Source organism: Trypanosoma equiperdum (assembly GCF_001457755.1).
Source record: "Trypanosoma equiperdum strain OVI genome assembly, contig: ctg_1718, whole genome shotgun sequence".
NCBI classification, from domain to species: Eukaryota; Euglenozoa; class Kinetoplastea; order Trypanosomatida; family Trypanosomatidae; genus Trypanosoma; species Trypanosoma equiperdum.
In genome coordinates this window covers 3,056-18,911 of record NW_027123747.1, presented here as the reverse complement: position 1 = coordinate 18,911, position 15,856 = coordinate 3,056, and the positions used below count along the sequence as shown (strand labels likewise).

The window sequence follows — 15,856 nt, the reverse complement described above, 5'->3', positions numbered from 1 at the left end:
ATATATATATATATATGTAGATAGATGTAAATGTGTGAAAGAGCGGTTCGAACGAAGACAAACACGGTGGTGAATGTAACAATAACGTCAATGCGCAGTTTTTAAAGTGTATAATGGAACAAATAGAGGTCGGAAGGACACAAATTGCGCCGCATCGTGCTACATTGAAATACGCACACCAACTGAACGGCAACACTTACGAGCGCGAACATTATGTCCGAATTATCCTGCCACCGTGTGCCGTTTGCCATCCTCAGTTAAAAAGCCTTCACTAGCTGTATGTCGGAAACCATGCACGGCCGCGCTCCATTCCAGTGAGACATGTATCAGGAAGCGAGTAGTAACCAACAGTAAAATGAAGAGCACGGTCTCTCTCGTTGCGTAACATTCTGCAGGTAGGATAAAATGCATACCCATATCTAAGAAGGTACCACCCACCAAAGTTAAAAAATCAGTGAGCGCACGATTGCCACCAGACAAACGAGCACTGGCCTATCGGAACATCCTTCCAACACAGTAAAGCAGAAATTGATGGAGACCAATCTTCTCACAGTGTCCAGTCGTGATGCTCCTGAAGAGCTGCATTCCCGATTCGATATCTGGGACGTCACCGATTCTGACCGCCAGCTTGGAAAAGTCATCTGCATCCAGAAAACCGTCCCTGTCCCTGTCATACAGGCGAAACTGCATCATCACACAGTTATACTGCTGTTGAGACATTCCATAGAGCACACTAGGATCGGGACGGTTTTTGCTTAACCATGAAAGAAATTCTTCAAGACACAGCGTACCAGTTCCGTCTTCATCCATCTCGCGAAACATTCGGTCGATGTCATCGTCAGTCCTAGCGAAGTTCAACCACCTGGCAAGGCGCCCCATCTCTTCACGACACAGATGCCCGCTCTCATCGCTATCAAAGAAGACAAACAATGCTACGATGGAGTCGTATTCCTCTTGCGTGAGGCCGTACCGAAGCCACGGCGTATCTGCAACAGATTGTTGTCTCGACCCTTGACATGTAGACTGCGCATTCGTTGTAGATGGCGCTTCGGTACTGCCCGACCAACTGGCAGTGGGGCAAGTGTGTGAATCACTTCCTTCACGTCTGCCGGTCCAACCGCACGACGAACAGCGCACAGGCAGGTTTTGCGCGAGGTTCACTAGGCTCCTGTGCGGCTGCTTTGTGCAATTTACAGGGGCACGGCACACGGGACACACCCTTGGGGCTCCAATGCACTCTTGGCAAAAAATGTGACCACACGGTTGCAACTCCACGGGTTTTTTCCAGGAATCCAAACAAAGTGCGCAGCAGAGCTCGTCAGGGCAGTTAGTTGCCAGCATAAATGAAGTCATCGCTGCTCCCTGTAGCGAACAAATGGAGGGAAAACGAGACTCTTACAGGTTGGGGAGTGAATTTCCGCAAAGGAGTAAAAAAAAACACTTAGGTTACCAAACCGCAGGGGTTCGGCGTCATCAAGATAGAGGGTTTGATTGCAAAACAGTCTTTCCCCATGAGATCCAAGAGGCCATTCACCACATCCAAGGCATTACAAAGTCCAACGAACACACCGTGAGGGCATGCAAGTGAGTCGAAGGTTGCCCAATCACCTGAGTTTCACCAAAGTCTCAAACGACGCCAGGGTCCCACCAGGCCTACGCGCTGACTGTTTGCACCACAGTACCGCACCCACATAACGTGTGCAGAGCACCTTTAAATTGAGCGAGTCCATCTGTTCAGCACTGCCGCCGGCCCCAACGGAGTGCGGCACGTAACCCACATTTAGGAAAAGTACTTCGAATCCTTGGATGGGGGATAGGCATGAGCAAGCACCCTCTCTCTTACTCTTTGCGGGGTTTCCCCTTGATCCACGTAAACCCGCCACCTAACTCTATTTCCACTGAGCCCCCCACCCTCCTCAGTTATTGAAGCACCGAACATCCCACGGCAGAGGATCCCAGAGTTCATGGCCGGTAAATCAAAAGAGAGAGAGGGTAAATGATCTAAAAAGTGCCGTGACAGTGTAGGAGCGCAAAGAAAGTAAAGCACAACATTAAAACAATGTAACAAAAAACGGACAGTAGATAGCGAGCTGTACGATAAAGAAAAACACCCCAGCAGTGCTACACACCGAGGAACACAACACGATGCTTCACTGTGGATCCACCATTGTCCAATCTTAGCAGCCTCCCTCAACCCCGGCAGATGCTATCGAAACCGGAGCATTTTGATGGATTTACTGTCCCCGTACGAACCCGGTGCAGAGTACTGGTACATGGAATACCAATGGTTGACGAAGGACCATATCTCCATATCCCACGAAGGGTCAAGCCGCTTCACGGCCGTGCGTTGACACCGCGGGGTGTGGTCTTCCAGCACCGTCCCTTGAATGGCTGCTAAACGATCTCCTCCTTCGCACTCCGCCCTATGCGCAGCTTCATTTGCCGTCGCCACTGCGGCTAGAAGTGTATTAACCATAAATGGGGAGGTTAGGGTAAAGTGAAAGGAGGGATGTTGCTGCTGCCCGTCCTCCTTTTCAGCGTTTGGCCGTGTACCAAAAACCTCAGCGACGTTTTCAATTAGCCCCCTCTTTGGCACGAACGCAGAAAGAAGCCCCGCCGCTCCGGTTGCCCGGCGTTGTACGACATCACAAACGGTCTCCACTACATTTACCATTGTTACCTCGTCAGCGACCACAACGTTGTTTTCAACAGCTGCTGATGATGCTGATAAAACGCTTTCGTAAGCAAGACAGCGAGTTGCAACGGAGGTGAAAACAAGGCTCAGTTTTTCGGCTGTGACGGGGCTGACGGTCGTCACGAAGGGCGCCATGTTCGATATGACAGCGCTGCACATTGGACTAAGCAGCCGTATAGAGTGATGTGGCATTAGCAGGAAGTAGCATAGTGTGATGACTATAAGATCATTGTAAGTCCCAACAAAGGTGTCAAAACTGAACGGGATTGACTCGCGGAATGGGGTATTGCACTGGAGGCAGAAGCTGCTAGACCCAGTAAGTCGCATAAGAATAAACAACACTAGCTGCAAACGGGAAGACAACCGCGGACTCCTTCTTGCGTCTAGAGCGTAGTCAACCAAAGGCAAAATGTATTTCAATGTAACCTGTTCGCACCCAAAAGCCTGTGAACAAGCCGGTGACAAGTCAATGAGGCGCCACAAAAGCATCATTGACTCATTCGAAGCTGCAAAACGACGCTGTGAGTCAGGTAGATACGTGCGCTTCGCATATAATCTAAGGCCGACGATGTTTTGAAGATTGTGAACAATGTGCGTCGCTTCTTCCCTCGTCAAACAACGAAAAAAATCCCTTGCACCCTGGGATACGGCGACACCCGATGCCGCACTGCCATCTTCCAACTGGTCACACTCACAGGAGGCTCCAGTGTTCCCAACTGGGGCACTGGGATAACAAATTACGGAGCTCAAGAACCGGGCGCTCATGAGGACCACATCCTCCTCCTCTCCAACCCAGTAACTCGTGTACGGAAGCAGACCATACGGCACATACGAAAGTAGAGCATTCAGGGTTGACGCCACAAGCGGTTTCAGCAGCGACGCGTTCTCAGGGCTTAAAAGCACCTCTGTGAAGAAAACATCAGGGGTGTTGGGAGGAAGCAATAAAGGGTAAGACAACAGCACAGTTAGTGTACCAAGAAGTTCGTGACGGACAGCATGCGTTGTAGCTGTCACCGCTTTAGACTCTGCAGCCACCCGTTGACCAGCAACACCTGAGTACCACAGGAGTGACACGTCCGAATGGGTACACCCAGATGTTTCGGTGGGAGTGGTCCCCACACCTGCCCCCAAACCTTCAAGGAAGCAGCAATCGAGTAGCAACCGGACGAGAAACTTCCCAAGGGGTTCGCTTTGTCCTGGAAGGGGGGGAAATGTCTCTTCCGGCTGCTCGTCGTTGCAGACACACCCACGTGCAAAAAATGACTGTACAAACATTTCGGTAAATGCTGTTCTCTTTCTTTTGTCGCGCAATGCTTTAGAGGAAGCTTGCATCGGCACTGCGTCCCCACCATCTGCCTTGGAGTTGTCACTGCTGCCAGTGACCTCAGCTGATGAACCATCTACTTCCTCGCACGGGGTACCGCCGTCCTCCATGGCAATAGGAAGAATCCGCCTCATCACCCGCAATGCATTTAGAAACGGTTGCACACCCACCACCTGCCCCTTTGAATTGGAACTACGACAGCTTGCGGCGGTGTTGGCGAGCACCTCAACGCACTTTAGCAGAAGCAACGCAAAGTTCCTTGTGTAACAGTGCCGCATAGTTCTTAGCGTGTGGAACGGTAAGGCGCGTTGCAACTCTTCATGGGAAAGTGGAGTATCAAGAAGAAGCTGAAGCACGCCGTCGCTGATTGGTACGTCAGATGTCATGGTGCGCAAAGCCCTTGCGACATCTATCGTAGAACCAGATGTACCCATCTGATGGGGGTATGACCTTCCCTTGTCCACACATGAAGCATAAAGCAAAACCAAAAAAAGGAGCACGAAAGTGACAGCATAAACCGCAACAAATAAGGGGCGAAAGCAAGGCAAAGGGAAAGCGGGCATCTGTGTCGAAAGAAAACATACATGGTTACGTGAGTTGTGACTGCAGGTGCAGCCGTGACGCACGTACAGACACAACAAATGCGGCATTGAGGGGAAAAAAAAGTCGCTGCATCCCATGAATGTATTCAACTAAAGGGGGAAAAAGGAAGACGAGGCCTAAAAAGTACAAACACGTAATTCGCGAAGTGCCGACAACGACAATCACGAAGCTCCCGAAAAGCAGACGTGCCACCAAACACCACAAATACAAAGGGGGAGAAATATCCACCAATTGGGCAGCCCCCGATACACTATAAACTACCAAAACACAACACTTCCGTCCACAGGATGCTAGGGTTTCAAAAGGAAATGTGTGCGCGGTTCCGTCCGACCTACCACGTGCGGAGCCACGGGATTTGACGCAATTAGGCGTATTTGGTCGACATCTTCGCTACCTATTACATCACCATTACGTCACCTCCATCCCCCCCCACGCACACACAAACACACAAACACACACAAACACACACACACACACACACTTTCCTGCGTTCTTCTACCTCGGTCCTTTGCAAGAAGAAAAGTAATAATTAAGGGGCCACAAAGTATACACGTCTATGTCTATGCACGTGCACTCATTTAAATGCTACCCTTAGCACACATAACGACAAATGTAAACAGACGTACTCAAACGAATACCACAGTACAATCTACACTAGTGCCTCCGCACATGTGATTTTCTGTCAGATATGTACAAACAAACAACGGTAAAACCAAATTACATGCATGTGCTCAAACTCGATTGCGTACGTGTCCGCAGACCGCATCTTCTTCTGGGACAGCCCGCACAATTTACATCTACTGACACATCTACGCCTCAATACACTTGCTCCTCCAACCTAAATTCAGGGTACACCCTGTTGCGGCGAAGCAAGCGCTCCTTATCCCTTAGTGCTCGCAGCTCTACGGCCCTTCTCCTCGCAGCGTACACGCGGTAAGCACATTGTATGACCACCGCAGCACTGTGCCTGTGGGACTCCAAACGTCCTACTTCCTCGGCTAGAAGCTTCACTCGGTGGTGTTTTACAGCTCTTTTCATGCGTTTGCGCACCAAGTAACCACGAAAAGCCGCTTGAATTCTTGTCGCGAGCTCCCTAAGCGCCGCAGCACGATAACAATTTCGACCGTAGCAGCGCCTCACGTGCACCTCTCTACCGTGAACTCGGCGGACTAAAAACCCTCGAAAAGTCTTCTGAATTACAGTGGCACTGTGCTCTCTGGAATACCTATAATGATGAAGCACGTACCGCTTGAATTGTCCTGTATCACGCCACTTGGCCAATAAAAAGGCATGCCGGCGATACGCAACTTGAATTTGTCGGGCAGCAAATTCACGTCTTTCATGCTCCGCTCGCTCCAACAACTCATTCCGCCTTTCCTCACGGTACTGGAGGAAGCTGGCACGCGCAACGCGTGCCCGGTACATACCTTGCATCCTCGCTATCCGTTGTATATAAGCCTGTTTCTCAGCCCTCCGCCTCTGTAACTCCCTCTTCGCTAACCAAATCCGCGCATTTTTCTGCAACGTAATAACCGCGGCCCCCTCGAAGTGCCTCGCTCGCATCAACGGGAGTGCTGAAACCTCGCTACACTTCTTAGCTGCAACAACCATACGAAGGAAGCGGATGATTCGCTTCGCACACAATTTTTCCAATGTCTGCTGCACCAACCGCTTGGTTTTCATAGCCTCCTTCAGCTTGACAAAATCCTGTACGAAATTGAAGGCAATAAGCGCCTCCTTTATCATATGAGTTGCCCTCCATCGCTCCTCAAACGCGTTTTCGGCCTGTACAAGAGCCGAAAGTCGGCTGTTCAACACCTTCTTGAGGCCGGCAACATTCCGTAGCGCATCATTAATGGTCTTCTCTGACATAGGTGGCAATGGAACGATGGTCTTCACGATACCGGCCATCACTGGGGACGGAACAAGATTGGGCTTCCCTTTGCCCTGTGGAATGATAAATCCCTGATTGTGGCGTGGAGCAAACGGTGACCATACAGACCTTTTGGCAAACGTGAGGCACCCCCTCTCAGCCTCATCGGCAATCTGCAGGGGTGTCTCCTTCAGCAATGACAGCATTGCAACACCCCTCAGGGAGTCAAATGTAACAAACGAAAAAGGCGATTCATATGTTTCATCCTTTCCAAAAACGCGCTCTTGGGCCTCCCTTGGCCCCATGAGTGGGACGATTAAATTCTCTAAACCTTTGTTAAGTATTGCCCATCGCACCTCGTCATTGATGGGAGGAGGTTCAAACAAATCGCTTTTGTCGTCACCTGTTGCTGAGGACGCCCCACTTTTAGCCTTTCCCCTCATGTTTAGACTCCTGGAAGCCCTATGAGAGGCTCTCTTCCGACTCACACCCGACACCCTCTGGCGCATCGGGAAATCCAACCCCAAAATGGCATCCAGATCGAGCGCTGCCGCCGCTTGCCGGGCGATAGCTTCATTTCGTCGCTGCTGCACGATTTCCTGGAACCTTTTATGGGAATCTTCAATAATCTTGGACCATTGTTGGTATGGATTTCCAACAATTGTGCACTCCGCATCCGTATAATACTTTTCTGCCTCCGGCAATGAGCTGTACTCACCAGCTATGCCCAAGTTGAAATATGCGCACGCAATAAGGAGATCATCCAAATCTTTGTTCACACCGTCCCCACTACACAACGTAATGCCGTTATCTTCGGCGTTATCCTCTTGTTTGCAGACTTCTATAGCCGTTAGACGGGCCTCTTGGAAGGAACATTTGCTTATGTGCACGACACACATGTTAAGAAGCGCTATACGAGCTAACTGCTCAGTTAATGCCGAGTTCAACGCCAACTGTAGAAAGTAAAAGGCCCTATCGAGGTCTCCCCGTCGGATAAGTAGACAACCCCAGTTATTCAGGGTTACAGCCACAAGAAACGACATACCCTCATCTTCAATAATACTGCTGTTGCTGCCGGATCCCATGCTGCACTTCGCTACATCCTCTATGCGTGCGGTTAAAAGACCCCCCCGTACATAACCTCTTTCTTCCAACTTCCTTAGGGAGTAAAGCAAAAAATCCTCCGCCTGCTTATCATTTGCAGAGGCCGCATTGGCACCGAACATGTTGCAGTACAGTATAAAATATCTGAACAAGACATCTTGTGGCACCGGATCACAAGACTCCAACGGTGTGTAGGGCGGGGCAACAAGCAACTCTTTTTGCGAGGTAGAGAGGGCGCGTTCATAGGCTTTCATCGCCAAGAGATACTTGGATCCGGTATACAACTGCACGGCCTTCTGCATGTAGTCCTCCTCCGTCGGTGCATCGCCCTCTGGTACGCTGCTTGCCATATCTAAATTACTACGTTTACGAGTGCATGTGGGGAAGAAGAACAGAAAAAAATTAACGAGGAGGTGCAATAGCAAAAGCTCTTACATTCGCTTGAATAAAATTCAAAAAAAAAAAAAGAACATAAGCAAATCTCCGCCGAAAAAAAAATTCTCACCAAATGGCGAACAATTTATGTGGAAGGTGTTAGTAGAAGTTGTCGACGGCGCCTTCCTTCACCGTTAATCGTGTTGCGCCCCCCCTTAGAGGTATCTTTTGAAAGCAGCATGTAGCTGCTACCACTTGCTCCCCCCAAACTGCCGAATTCATCCGCTGCATGCTCCTTGTGAAGTGCTACCGCACACCACTTGAGGAAGGAAACGATGTCCGATACGTCATCCGTTTGCAATACCCATGTGTCATTGGCCTCGATGTACTGATCAAGTTCGGCAGACGCACCGATAGGAGTTCGGTAACAAACCACAATCTTCATTGCGCGGCCAAAAAACAAAACGTCATCAACCAGCAGTTCCCCAAACCGCATTCCCACAACTTGGAATACAATCCTTCGAGTACCTAACTTCGAGGCTTCCCGATGAAGCATTCTTGCGCTGTGCCACGAATCAACCTTAAAGACAACACCCACTTGAATACAACTGTTAACGAACTCATCGTATGCTTCCTGAGACTGGGGTTGGGACTCCAGCTGTAATTGCGACCACATACGCTCAACATGAAGCTTAGAACCATCGCTCATGACCCCAACATGGGATGCCGTCTGTGATGGCAACCTACCCTTATCACTCTCGCCCTCCGCATTTTTTTCCAACATATATTCAGCGATGCTCCTTACGCCGAGATGAGAAACAGATGGCAAGTGCTCTTTTGCATTTTCCGATACTTCTAATTGCGGTGAATGTGTCTTCGGCGCATGCCCATAAAGCAGTTGGTATTCCAAAGAAGTGGTATCTTTCAGTTGGCCATAATCACCCAAATGAGGAAAGGATACGTCCATTCCCCGGGGGCGAAGAAGATGTAATTTGCTGGGGAAACATTCCACAAACCATTGGAGTAAGCGTCGGTAACCGAATATACGGTCCCTCTCACCTACTGACGGAATTGAGAGGACGTGGGTTCCCGCCCCCGGACAACCACTGGTACTGTGCGCATCAACGAGGGTGACTGCCGTTCCTGGCAACGCTCGATCTACAAAATTGCCGTAGGCATCCACCATATAGTCCACGTATCCCTTGGACTGATCGACAATAAAGGGCATCCCCTTTGTGATGCATCCCTCCCTGACGACAACAGTTAGCACAAGGCAATTTGAACTGGTAGGGTTATTACTGTTCATTTTATTACGGACAGCATTGACGGAAGAGTTGATACGTACGGACACGCTGTTCCGCTCAAAGCGAGATTGCTGTTTTCTGGAAGTCATATCCTTCCTCTTTACGATATCCTGAACACCCTTTTTTGTTCTGAACCCTTCCTCGTCAAAGAGGTGTTTCGACGACTCTAAAACAACACCTTGAATTGAACAGCAATGCGAAGTATAATCCGCCGCCCGGCTCATACATTTTGGCGGAAATGCGGATGTCATAAGCTCCACAACAGACCAAAAAAGATCGATATTCCTGTCGCCCTTGGCCGAAACGCACACCCCAACACAGCTACGGCTTAAGTCAACACAGGGATTTTTCCTACTACCTCGGTAAGTATGGTCAATAGTCTTCATGGGAGCAAATAATTGAAGAAGATTTGCAGCGCCATCGCACGCGTCAGTTAATACTTCGGTCGCGGATTGGTCAGCGCGAAGTCTCTCCAGGTCCCTGTGGCTTCGAACTAGCGTAACATTCAAACCAGCCCCTCGAAGATCGATAAGGGTCTTGGACACGGCTTCAGCAGCTTTCCGAGCGTTCGAAAATAAATCCATTTTATTGAGCACGACAACGACAGGGTTATCAACGTTTAACGCTACCTTAATGGTTTCGTAGGTCTGGCTTCCAACGCCATCAACCACCGATACTACTAAAGCGATAAAATCGGCAACATTTTGCGCGTGTAGACGCGTTTCAGTAAATGTACGCTCACCCGGTGTATCCAGTAAAGTAACCGTCGGGCGGCGTCCCTCAATATACGGAACCGTAAAGGCCCTTAGACACTGGGTCGATCCCCTAGACTCTTCGCCGCGTAAGTTGGTCTCTTGTAAAGTATCAAGGAAGGTAGTTTTTCCATGCTGGGTGTGACCCATAACTGCGATTACCGGAACTCGAGTAAACGTACGTGGATGCAAACGTTTGAGATAATCAATACCGGTAGAGACGTACACATCTTTTTCAACCCACTGAATGAATCGATTGCTCCCAAATCCAGTGGCGTCACGGGAAATTCGGAGCTCCTCTCTTTTCAGCTCCATTGCCGATTCCCTTCGCACATAATCGGGAAGTCTCTTCAGTATAATGTTCGTAGCAATCTGGTATGGTACAATACACGTGGCAAGGCGTTCGTTCCGGAGACCATACTCTTCCCAGACAGCGCGCTCAACTTCCTTTTCCCGCAAGTTAAGCAGTGGAGCCAAGTCTTCTCGAACTTTGCCACGAGTGTTGCAGTCAAAAGACTTGCAGCGGGCGGAACTGTTCCTCGCGAGAAAGTCTTCTTCGCAGAAATTTGCAAGCCTGTTTGTGCAAGAACGAACAAAACCAACAAAGGAGGTTACGTCCATAACCGAAGGAAGTGAGTAAAATGCATTGCATGGCCTCTTCTGAAAAAAACGAGTGTGACGCATGCTTACACCATCGCTTTCTAGAAGGAGAAAGTGAGGACAAACGACAGATATTGACAACATGATCAATAAGAGATCGGGCTTAAACATCGGTAGGTGTTCACATCAATATATGTATACAGCAAAAGTTTAATAAACAATACCCCTGGACAGAATCAGCCAGTGAGAAAAGAAACGGAAACATTAAATAAAAAGGGGATGTAGTAGGGTACACTGATAACTACACCAAACATACCTAATAAAAATAATACTAGTGATACTAATAAACAAACTTCTTTAAAAGATGCCCAGTCTTTTCCTTCGTTCCTCCACGAAGTGCAAGTTGTCCTGTACGGGAAACTCTCTACGCCTTGAAGAATAAGGCAACACAGAAAAAGGGCAGCATTGCCCTCAATGAAAGCAAGAAGACTCCACTGTCAACCCATAGAGTATAAAGCATCTTCTCACGAGCCATGACATAGCTCGGATGGGTGTAAAAGACATTGGTTGCCCTCCCTCGTACTATCTTGTCCGCAAGCGTTGCACATGACTTTTCCACCTGAAGTGAAATTGAGCGAGCGTATCGCGTGACGACGGGATTTGAAAGGCGATATCCAAGTGAACGAATCATTATTTTTTTTTGACAACCCCTAGTACAATCAAATATGGTTGCAACAAGTGAACAGTTGAGGAAATGGAGGGGGGAAAATAGTGGCAAATGAGCAATAATAAAGCAGAACTTACCAAACAGTGGGTCAAAAATGTTCGATATATGATTCACAAGAAGGAGAAATTAGTATAGCACGTACAAGTCAAAAAATCATGTGGCAACGGATCTGAAATCAAGAACAAATTGGGTTTCGCCTTTCTCATTCCGGCTTGCTTGAATTTTGATGGGCCCACTGGGGTACATTACTTGAACAAACCCCCGCAAGATACTAACCGCATACCTCAACACATCACTGTCGGGGGGCAAAACACTCCCACTCTCCTTTCCTTGATCGGTGGGTCCATCACCCCCACAATACTTTTCTGAAGAGTCATACGGGTACCCATCAACTGCAGAAACGGTTTGGTCCGACTTTGCATCCGAAAATCCTTGAAGCCAGCGAAAATTGTTGTCGATTAAGCAAAAATAAATTTTGTCCATATGCTTCATTCTGTCAACCTTCTTTCCAAACACGGTCTTCCACAGGTGCTGACCCACAAAACGAGCTACGTCATTGGGGGTCGAACCCCCAAATGTTGCTTCTCGATATAATAAACGCTCAGCCGAGCGTAAACCTACAAGGAGACCCAGTCTTTCGATGCCTTTGGAGCCAAATTCAGTATCAACCTCTTTGTTCCTACAAAAATTGATCTCTTTCTTCTGACTGTTGCCTCTCAGCGCATATGAAACAAGTTCTAAACTCAGTTCTGACACCACACTCTCACTAACCAAGCCATGTTGACTCATCCTTTCCTCACTTCACTACATATATGTATATTTTTAAGAGCAAATGTAGTTGGATCGTCCCTTAGCAACCTTATGATAGAGTTTAGCGACTACTTCAGTTACCATCACATATTATACTACCGCTTACAAATGAAATTGCGGTATCACAAACATCGTTGTATAAACACACTGAGAGCACCGTTTTGTTTGGAGTAGTCTTTACCTGAAAAGGGGGGGGGGAAATTATTGCTTCGCCTTGGGGACAACCTCAGACACAGCGTACGGACTACCAACAATGACACACCCCTCCTGTACGTACGGAACAAGTGCATCTCTCAACCCCATAAGTGCATCTAACCCACCGGTTACCCTTCCAAACGCCACGTGCCTCTTATCTAAAGAATCCAATTCCAGTCGATTGTCTGTTAAACAAAAGAAAAATGACTCGTCAAAGCTTGTGGATGAACGGCAAAGAGAGGCAATGCCCACCCCGTGGTTTACACGTCCGATTTCTGCTTCTAGCTCGGAAAGAGGAACGGCCCGAGGGCCTGAACCATCGGCAACCTGGAGTGCCTCTTTTGTCAACCTGACAAAACGGCACCCCTTGTAAGAGCCCCTCTTCGCGTTACGCTTGTCACCCACAGTTGGGAAGGCACACGTTTGCAAGAAAAGATCACATGCTTTGGGGACTTTGTTTACGAATAATTCTACATCGATTCTTGTGAACGGTTCATCACCATCTTTCACAACAAACATCGAAACCACAGGCATGTTATCATCCCCGGTTCCCTCATGAAACTTGTGGACTTTGTTGGACCTCTTGACTGGCATCGCTACGTGACTTCACTTCAAACCCCACAACTCCAACACCAGTAGAAACGAGACAGACTAAATACGTCCAAATGTCACCAATGCAACGTCCTACGTGAAAGCAGAAGTCAAAAAGAGAGCAAAATAATTTTTACACCAGGGGTTTCAATTACATGAAAGGAATTCGCCTGTGAGAACTCGTGTGCACGCGATTTCCATTTTTTTTTCCAGAAAAAAGAAAGCGAAGGACCAGGAAGTAAGTATAAATGCGTATGCCACGCCTGCTACACGTATGCAGTTAATACTTCAACGGCTGATCAACAGGGTGGTTAACTTCAACATCCCTGACCAACTCGGGTAGTTTACCAAAAACACGATGGTATTCGTCCAGTGTCAAGAAAAGGTCACTCTTCACATACATTTTCAGAGACGACGTGTTTGGAAAAAGAGTTGGGTGGCTCGTCCTCGCGTTGTCCAAAAAATTTTTTCTCTTAGAAACGCCTTCTGAAAGGACAAGCGAAAGTAACTTCGTAAGCTTACGTACGTCATCTGCGACCATCTCCGCAATAACATCTTCAGGTACGTCCACCTTTTCAGACTGGGCTACAACCCCAGGAATCTTATCTACAAAACAAACGTATTGACCACCAAGTGGAACGACATCGTCATTTAAATATAGCACCCGCACGTCAGAGAAAATAGGTTCCTCCGTAGACTTGCATTCGGCGTCCATGAGTATCAAAAGTTCAGCCACATATCGATCAACCGCTTCAAAGAGCCCAACAAAGTGTGTCCCATAATCGAGAAAGATACCCGACGGTGGTGAAGGGGGGCAACTCTGCTCGCTCAATGGGTTTCGACTCTTAACTGTAGCTGCATCGATCAGTTCCTGAAACACCTGGGAAAATGGACGCGAGGAGTCCTCCTTTAATTCGCCTGCAATTACTACCTTGGAAATAAAGGGATCCGTTCTATTTCTTTCCATCGTATGAAACTGCTTGAGCATTACATCCAGCAATGTTTGCGCCTCCTCAAATGTATCTGCAGCCCGTAGTTGAGCATCCTCGGCTACACTCGACCCACCTTTTGTCATATTTCAATATCGACGGAAGCTAGTTGATGCGGTGGAAAGTGATAGGGTTAGCAATATCAGACGGAATTTGGCTTTCGAATAAGACACTGAAAGTAAGAAGACTAGGTGCGTCACTAGAAAAGAATACGGCATACGTCATGCCCACATAAACACAAAGGCAAACCGGGAACATATTGTATGCCCCTTCATACCATCCAAGGATATAACAGTAGGGTTAAAGCACCATGTGATCAGTATGACTGGGTTCAAAAAAAAATACTTACATCACGTATTAATAGTCTTCCAGGATGCAAAACATAACAGACTGACTATGGTGAGATTTGCCCCCACAGATGCCATGAGACTTCTGACCGTCGCTACCGCTGGATGTAGGAACGGCGATTTAGTGATATGCATCGAAGTGAGCAGACTGGATGCTGCAACATTTTCAAACGGCATCCGATTCCCAGAAAATGTCTCTGAAAGTTCCAACTCAAGTAAAGGTGGAAAACACGCTAATGCCAGTGAGCAGTAGCTGATGCAACCCACGTAACGGTCAGAAGTGTATCAGAAATGATTCACGATGTTTTCTATATCACAGGTGGAGAGTGATTGTAAAAAAGAGGCTCAGATATTCCCTCTAGCCGAGACTGCAGAATCTAGGTGGGAAGCGCCGCATCGTAAAACAAAAATAACACCTTCGGAGTCCACCATGTCGCGCAGAGAGTTTTCGGTGATATATTAGTTAGTGCCACGAAAAAAGAACGCAGTAAAAAAAAACCACATGGTACAAAAAGGTTGAATCACCTAACAAAGGAAAAGGGGAAAAAGAGCGTCCAACAACAACCATTACACAAAGAAAAAAGTAAAAGAAATGTAACGACACACCACCAAAGTGTGTAGCAATCCTTTGCGGCCGCATACCTCCGACAAAGCGTACCACATAAATGCACTTCTTGAAGATATGCAAGTTTGCACAAACCCACTTGCCCGAATGTATGCATTTTCCTAGACCGCACCCTGTCCCCTCTTTTTTTCCTTTTTACAGGTGGCTGAGATGCTATGAAAACATGGAGACCCTCCCCATCTCACAAACACACCCCCTCGCGAGAACACAAACAACGTTCTCGTTATAAACGGCCTGTTCCACGGCAAAGCGTGGCGTTAGGAAAGCTCTTACATATTCCTCATTACGACTAGGCGCGTTGAACGAAGAGGAAGGGGTACACGGGAGAGCACTTCCACATCCTACCTCTTTCAAGCTTGTGCAGAAAGCGGATCGGGTCCCCCGTGGGAAAGCAACCATCTTCATGCAGCACTTTTAGGGTAGGACACCGCAGTCCGTGTGGGGAAGTTCCCTTGAGGCATACCTCCAGAGTATTAAGCTGAGTAGCTACATTGTGTCCGTGTTTGTACCTGACGAAAACAACTCGTTCGACGCCTTTCGTTGGGAAGTCTGGGCACCGGAGGAGTTTTGGAGCCAGATTTGGCACCAGGGCGGTTCCGTCACCCACATCTCCTCTTGCTGTGTCTCCCGCCGGGTGCTCATGCCTAGCGACTCTGGCCACCCCTGACATGGACATATTGCTTACCCCACCAACCGCACCTGTGGCACCTTCCACTCCGACTTTCGATTAATGCTTTCTTTTTTTGCGTGTGTGTAGCAGTTCCCGACCCCTTGCTGAGGAAGAAGGATGTTGATGTTTTCGCTATCTTCCTGTTCGCCCCCATCCCTGCACTCCTTGCCATCTTGACCTTCATTTACTAGGCTAGCCCTCTCATTGCCTCACATATTCCGCCCCCTAATTCCGGCGTCAGTATTCCCCCGATCAACGGGGGTGTTGCCTCT

The 15,856-nt window shown here is 48.2% G+C and overlaps 8 protein-coding genes across 8 annotated transcripts; all 8 read right to left on the bottom strand.

The window, feature by feature from the left end:
- Positions 1-492: 492 nt before the first annotated feature.
- TEOVI_000821100 (Zinc finger, C3HC4 type (RING finger)/EF-hand domain pair, putative) lies at positions 493-1,353 on the bottom strand (the record flags this gene model as incomplete). The annotated part of the gene is made up of 1 exon (XM_067222911.1): positions 493-1,353. The coding sequence occupies one exon, from the start codon at positions 1,351-1,353 to the stop codon at positions 493-495; it is 861 nt and encodes a 286-aa protein (XP_067079012.1).
- Positions 1,354-2,206: 853 nt separating this feature from the next.
- On the bottom strand, positions 2,207-4,453 carry TEOVI_000821000 (High-temperature-induced dauer-formation protein, putative; the record flags this gene model as incomplete). The annotated part of the gene is made up of 1 exon (XM_067222910.1): positions 2,207-4,453. One exon carries the CDS (start codon positions 4,451-4,453, stop codon positions 2,207-2,209), a length of 2,247 nt encoding a protein of 748 aa, XP_067079011.1.
- Positions 4,454-5,438: 985 nt separating this feature from the next.
- TEOVI_000820900 (IQ calmodulin-binding motif containing protein, putative) lies at positions 5,439-7,949 on the bottom strand (the record flags this gene model as incomplete). Its single annotated transcript, XM_067222909.1, has 1 exon — positions 5,439-7,949. The coding sequence occupies one exon, from the start codon at positions 7,947-7,949 to the stop codon at positions 5,439-5,441; it is 2,511 nt and encodes an 836-aa protein (XP_067079010.1).
- A 170-nt stretch (positions 7,950-8,119) lies between these two features.
- On the bottom strand, positions 8,120-10,714 carry TEOVI_000820800 (translation initiation factor IF-2, putative; the record flags this gene model as incomplete). Its single annotated transcript, XM_067222908.1, has 1 exon — positions 8,120-10,714. One exon carries the CDS (start codon positions 10,712-10,714, stop codon positions 8,120-8,122), a length of 2,595 nt encoding a protein of 864 aa, XP_067079009.1.
- A 340-nt stretch (positions 10,715-11,054) lies between these two features.
- On the bottom strand, positions 11,055-11,321 carry TEOVI_000820700 (uncharacterized protein; the record flags this gene model as incomplete). Its single annotated transcript, XM_067222907.1, has 1 exon — positions 11,055-11,321. One exon carries the CDS (start codon positions 11,319-11,321, stop codon positions 11,055-11,057), a length of 267 nt encoding a protein of 88 aa, XP_067079008.1.
- Positions 11,322-11,510: 189 nt separating this feature from the next.
- Positions 11,511-12,146, bottom strand: TEOVI_000820600 (transport protein particle (TRAPP) component, putative; the record flags this gene model as incomplete). Its single annotated transcript, XM_067222906.1, has 1 exon — positions 11,511-12,146. One exon carries the CDS (start codon positions 12,144-12,146, stop codon positions 11,511-11,513), a length of 636 nt encoding a protein of 211 aa, XP_067079007.1.
- A 222-nt stretch (positions 12,147-12,368) lies between these two features.
- On the bottom strand, positions 12,369-12,956 carry TEOVI_000820500 (cyclophilin, putative; the record flags this gene model as incomplete). Its single annotated transcript, XM_067222905.1, has 1 exon — positions 12,369-12,956. One exon carries the CDS (start codon positions 12,954-12,956, stop codon positions 12,369-12,371), a length of 588 nt encoding a protein of 195 aa, XP_067079006.1.
- Positions 12,957-13,233: 277 nt separating this feature from the next.
- Positions 13,234-14,028, bottom strand: TEOVI_000820400 (uncharacterized protein; the record flags this gene model as incomplete). The annotated part of the gene is made up of 1 exon (XM_067222904.1): positions 13,234-14,028. The coding sequence occupies one exon, from the start codon at positions 14,026-14,028 to the stop codon at positions 13,234-13,236; it is 795 nt and encodes a 264-aa protein (XP_067079005.1).
- Between the last annotated feature and the right edge of the window lie 1,828 nt (positions 14,029-15,856).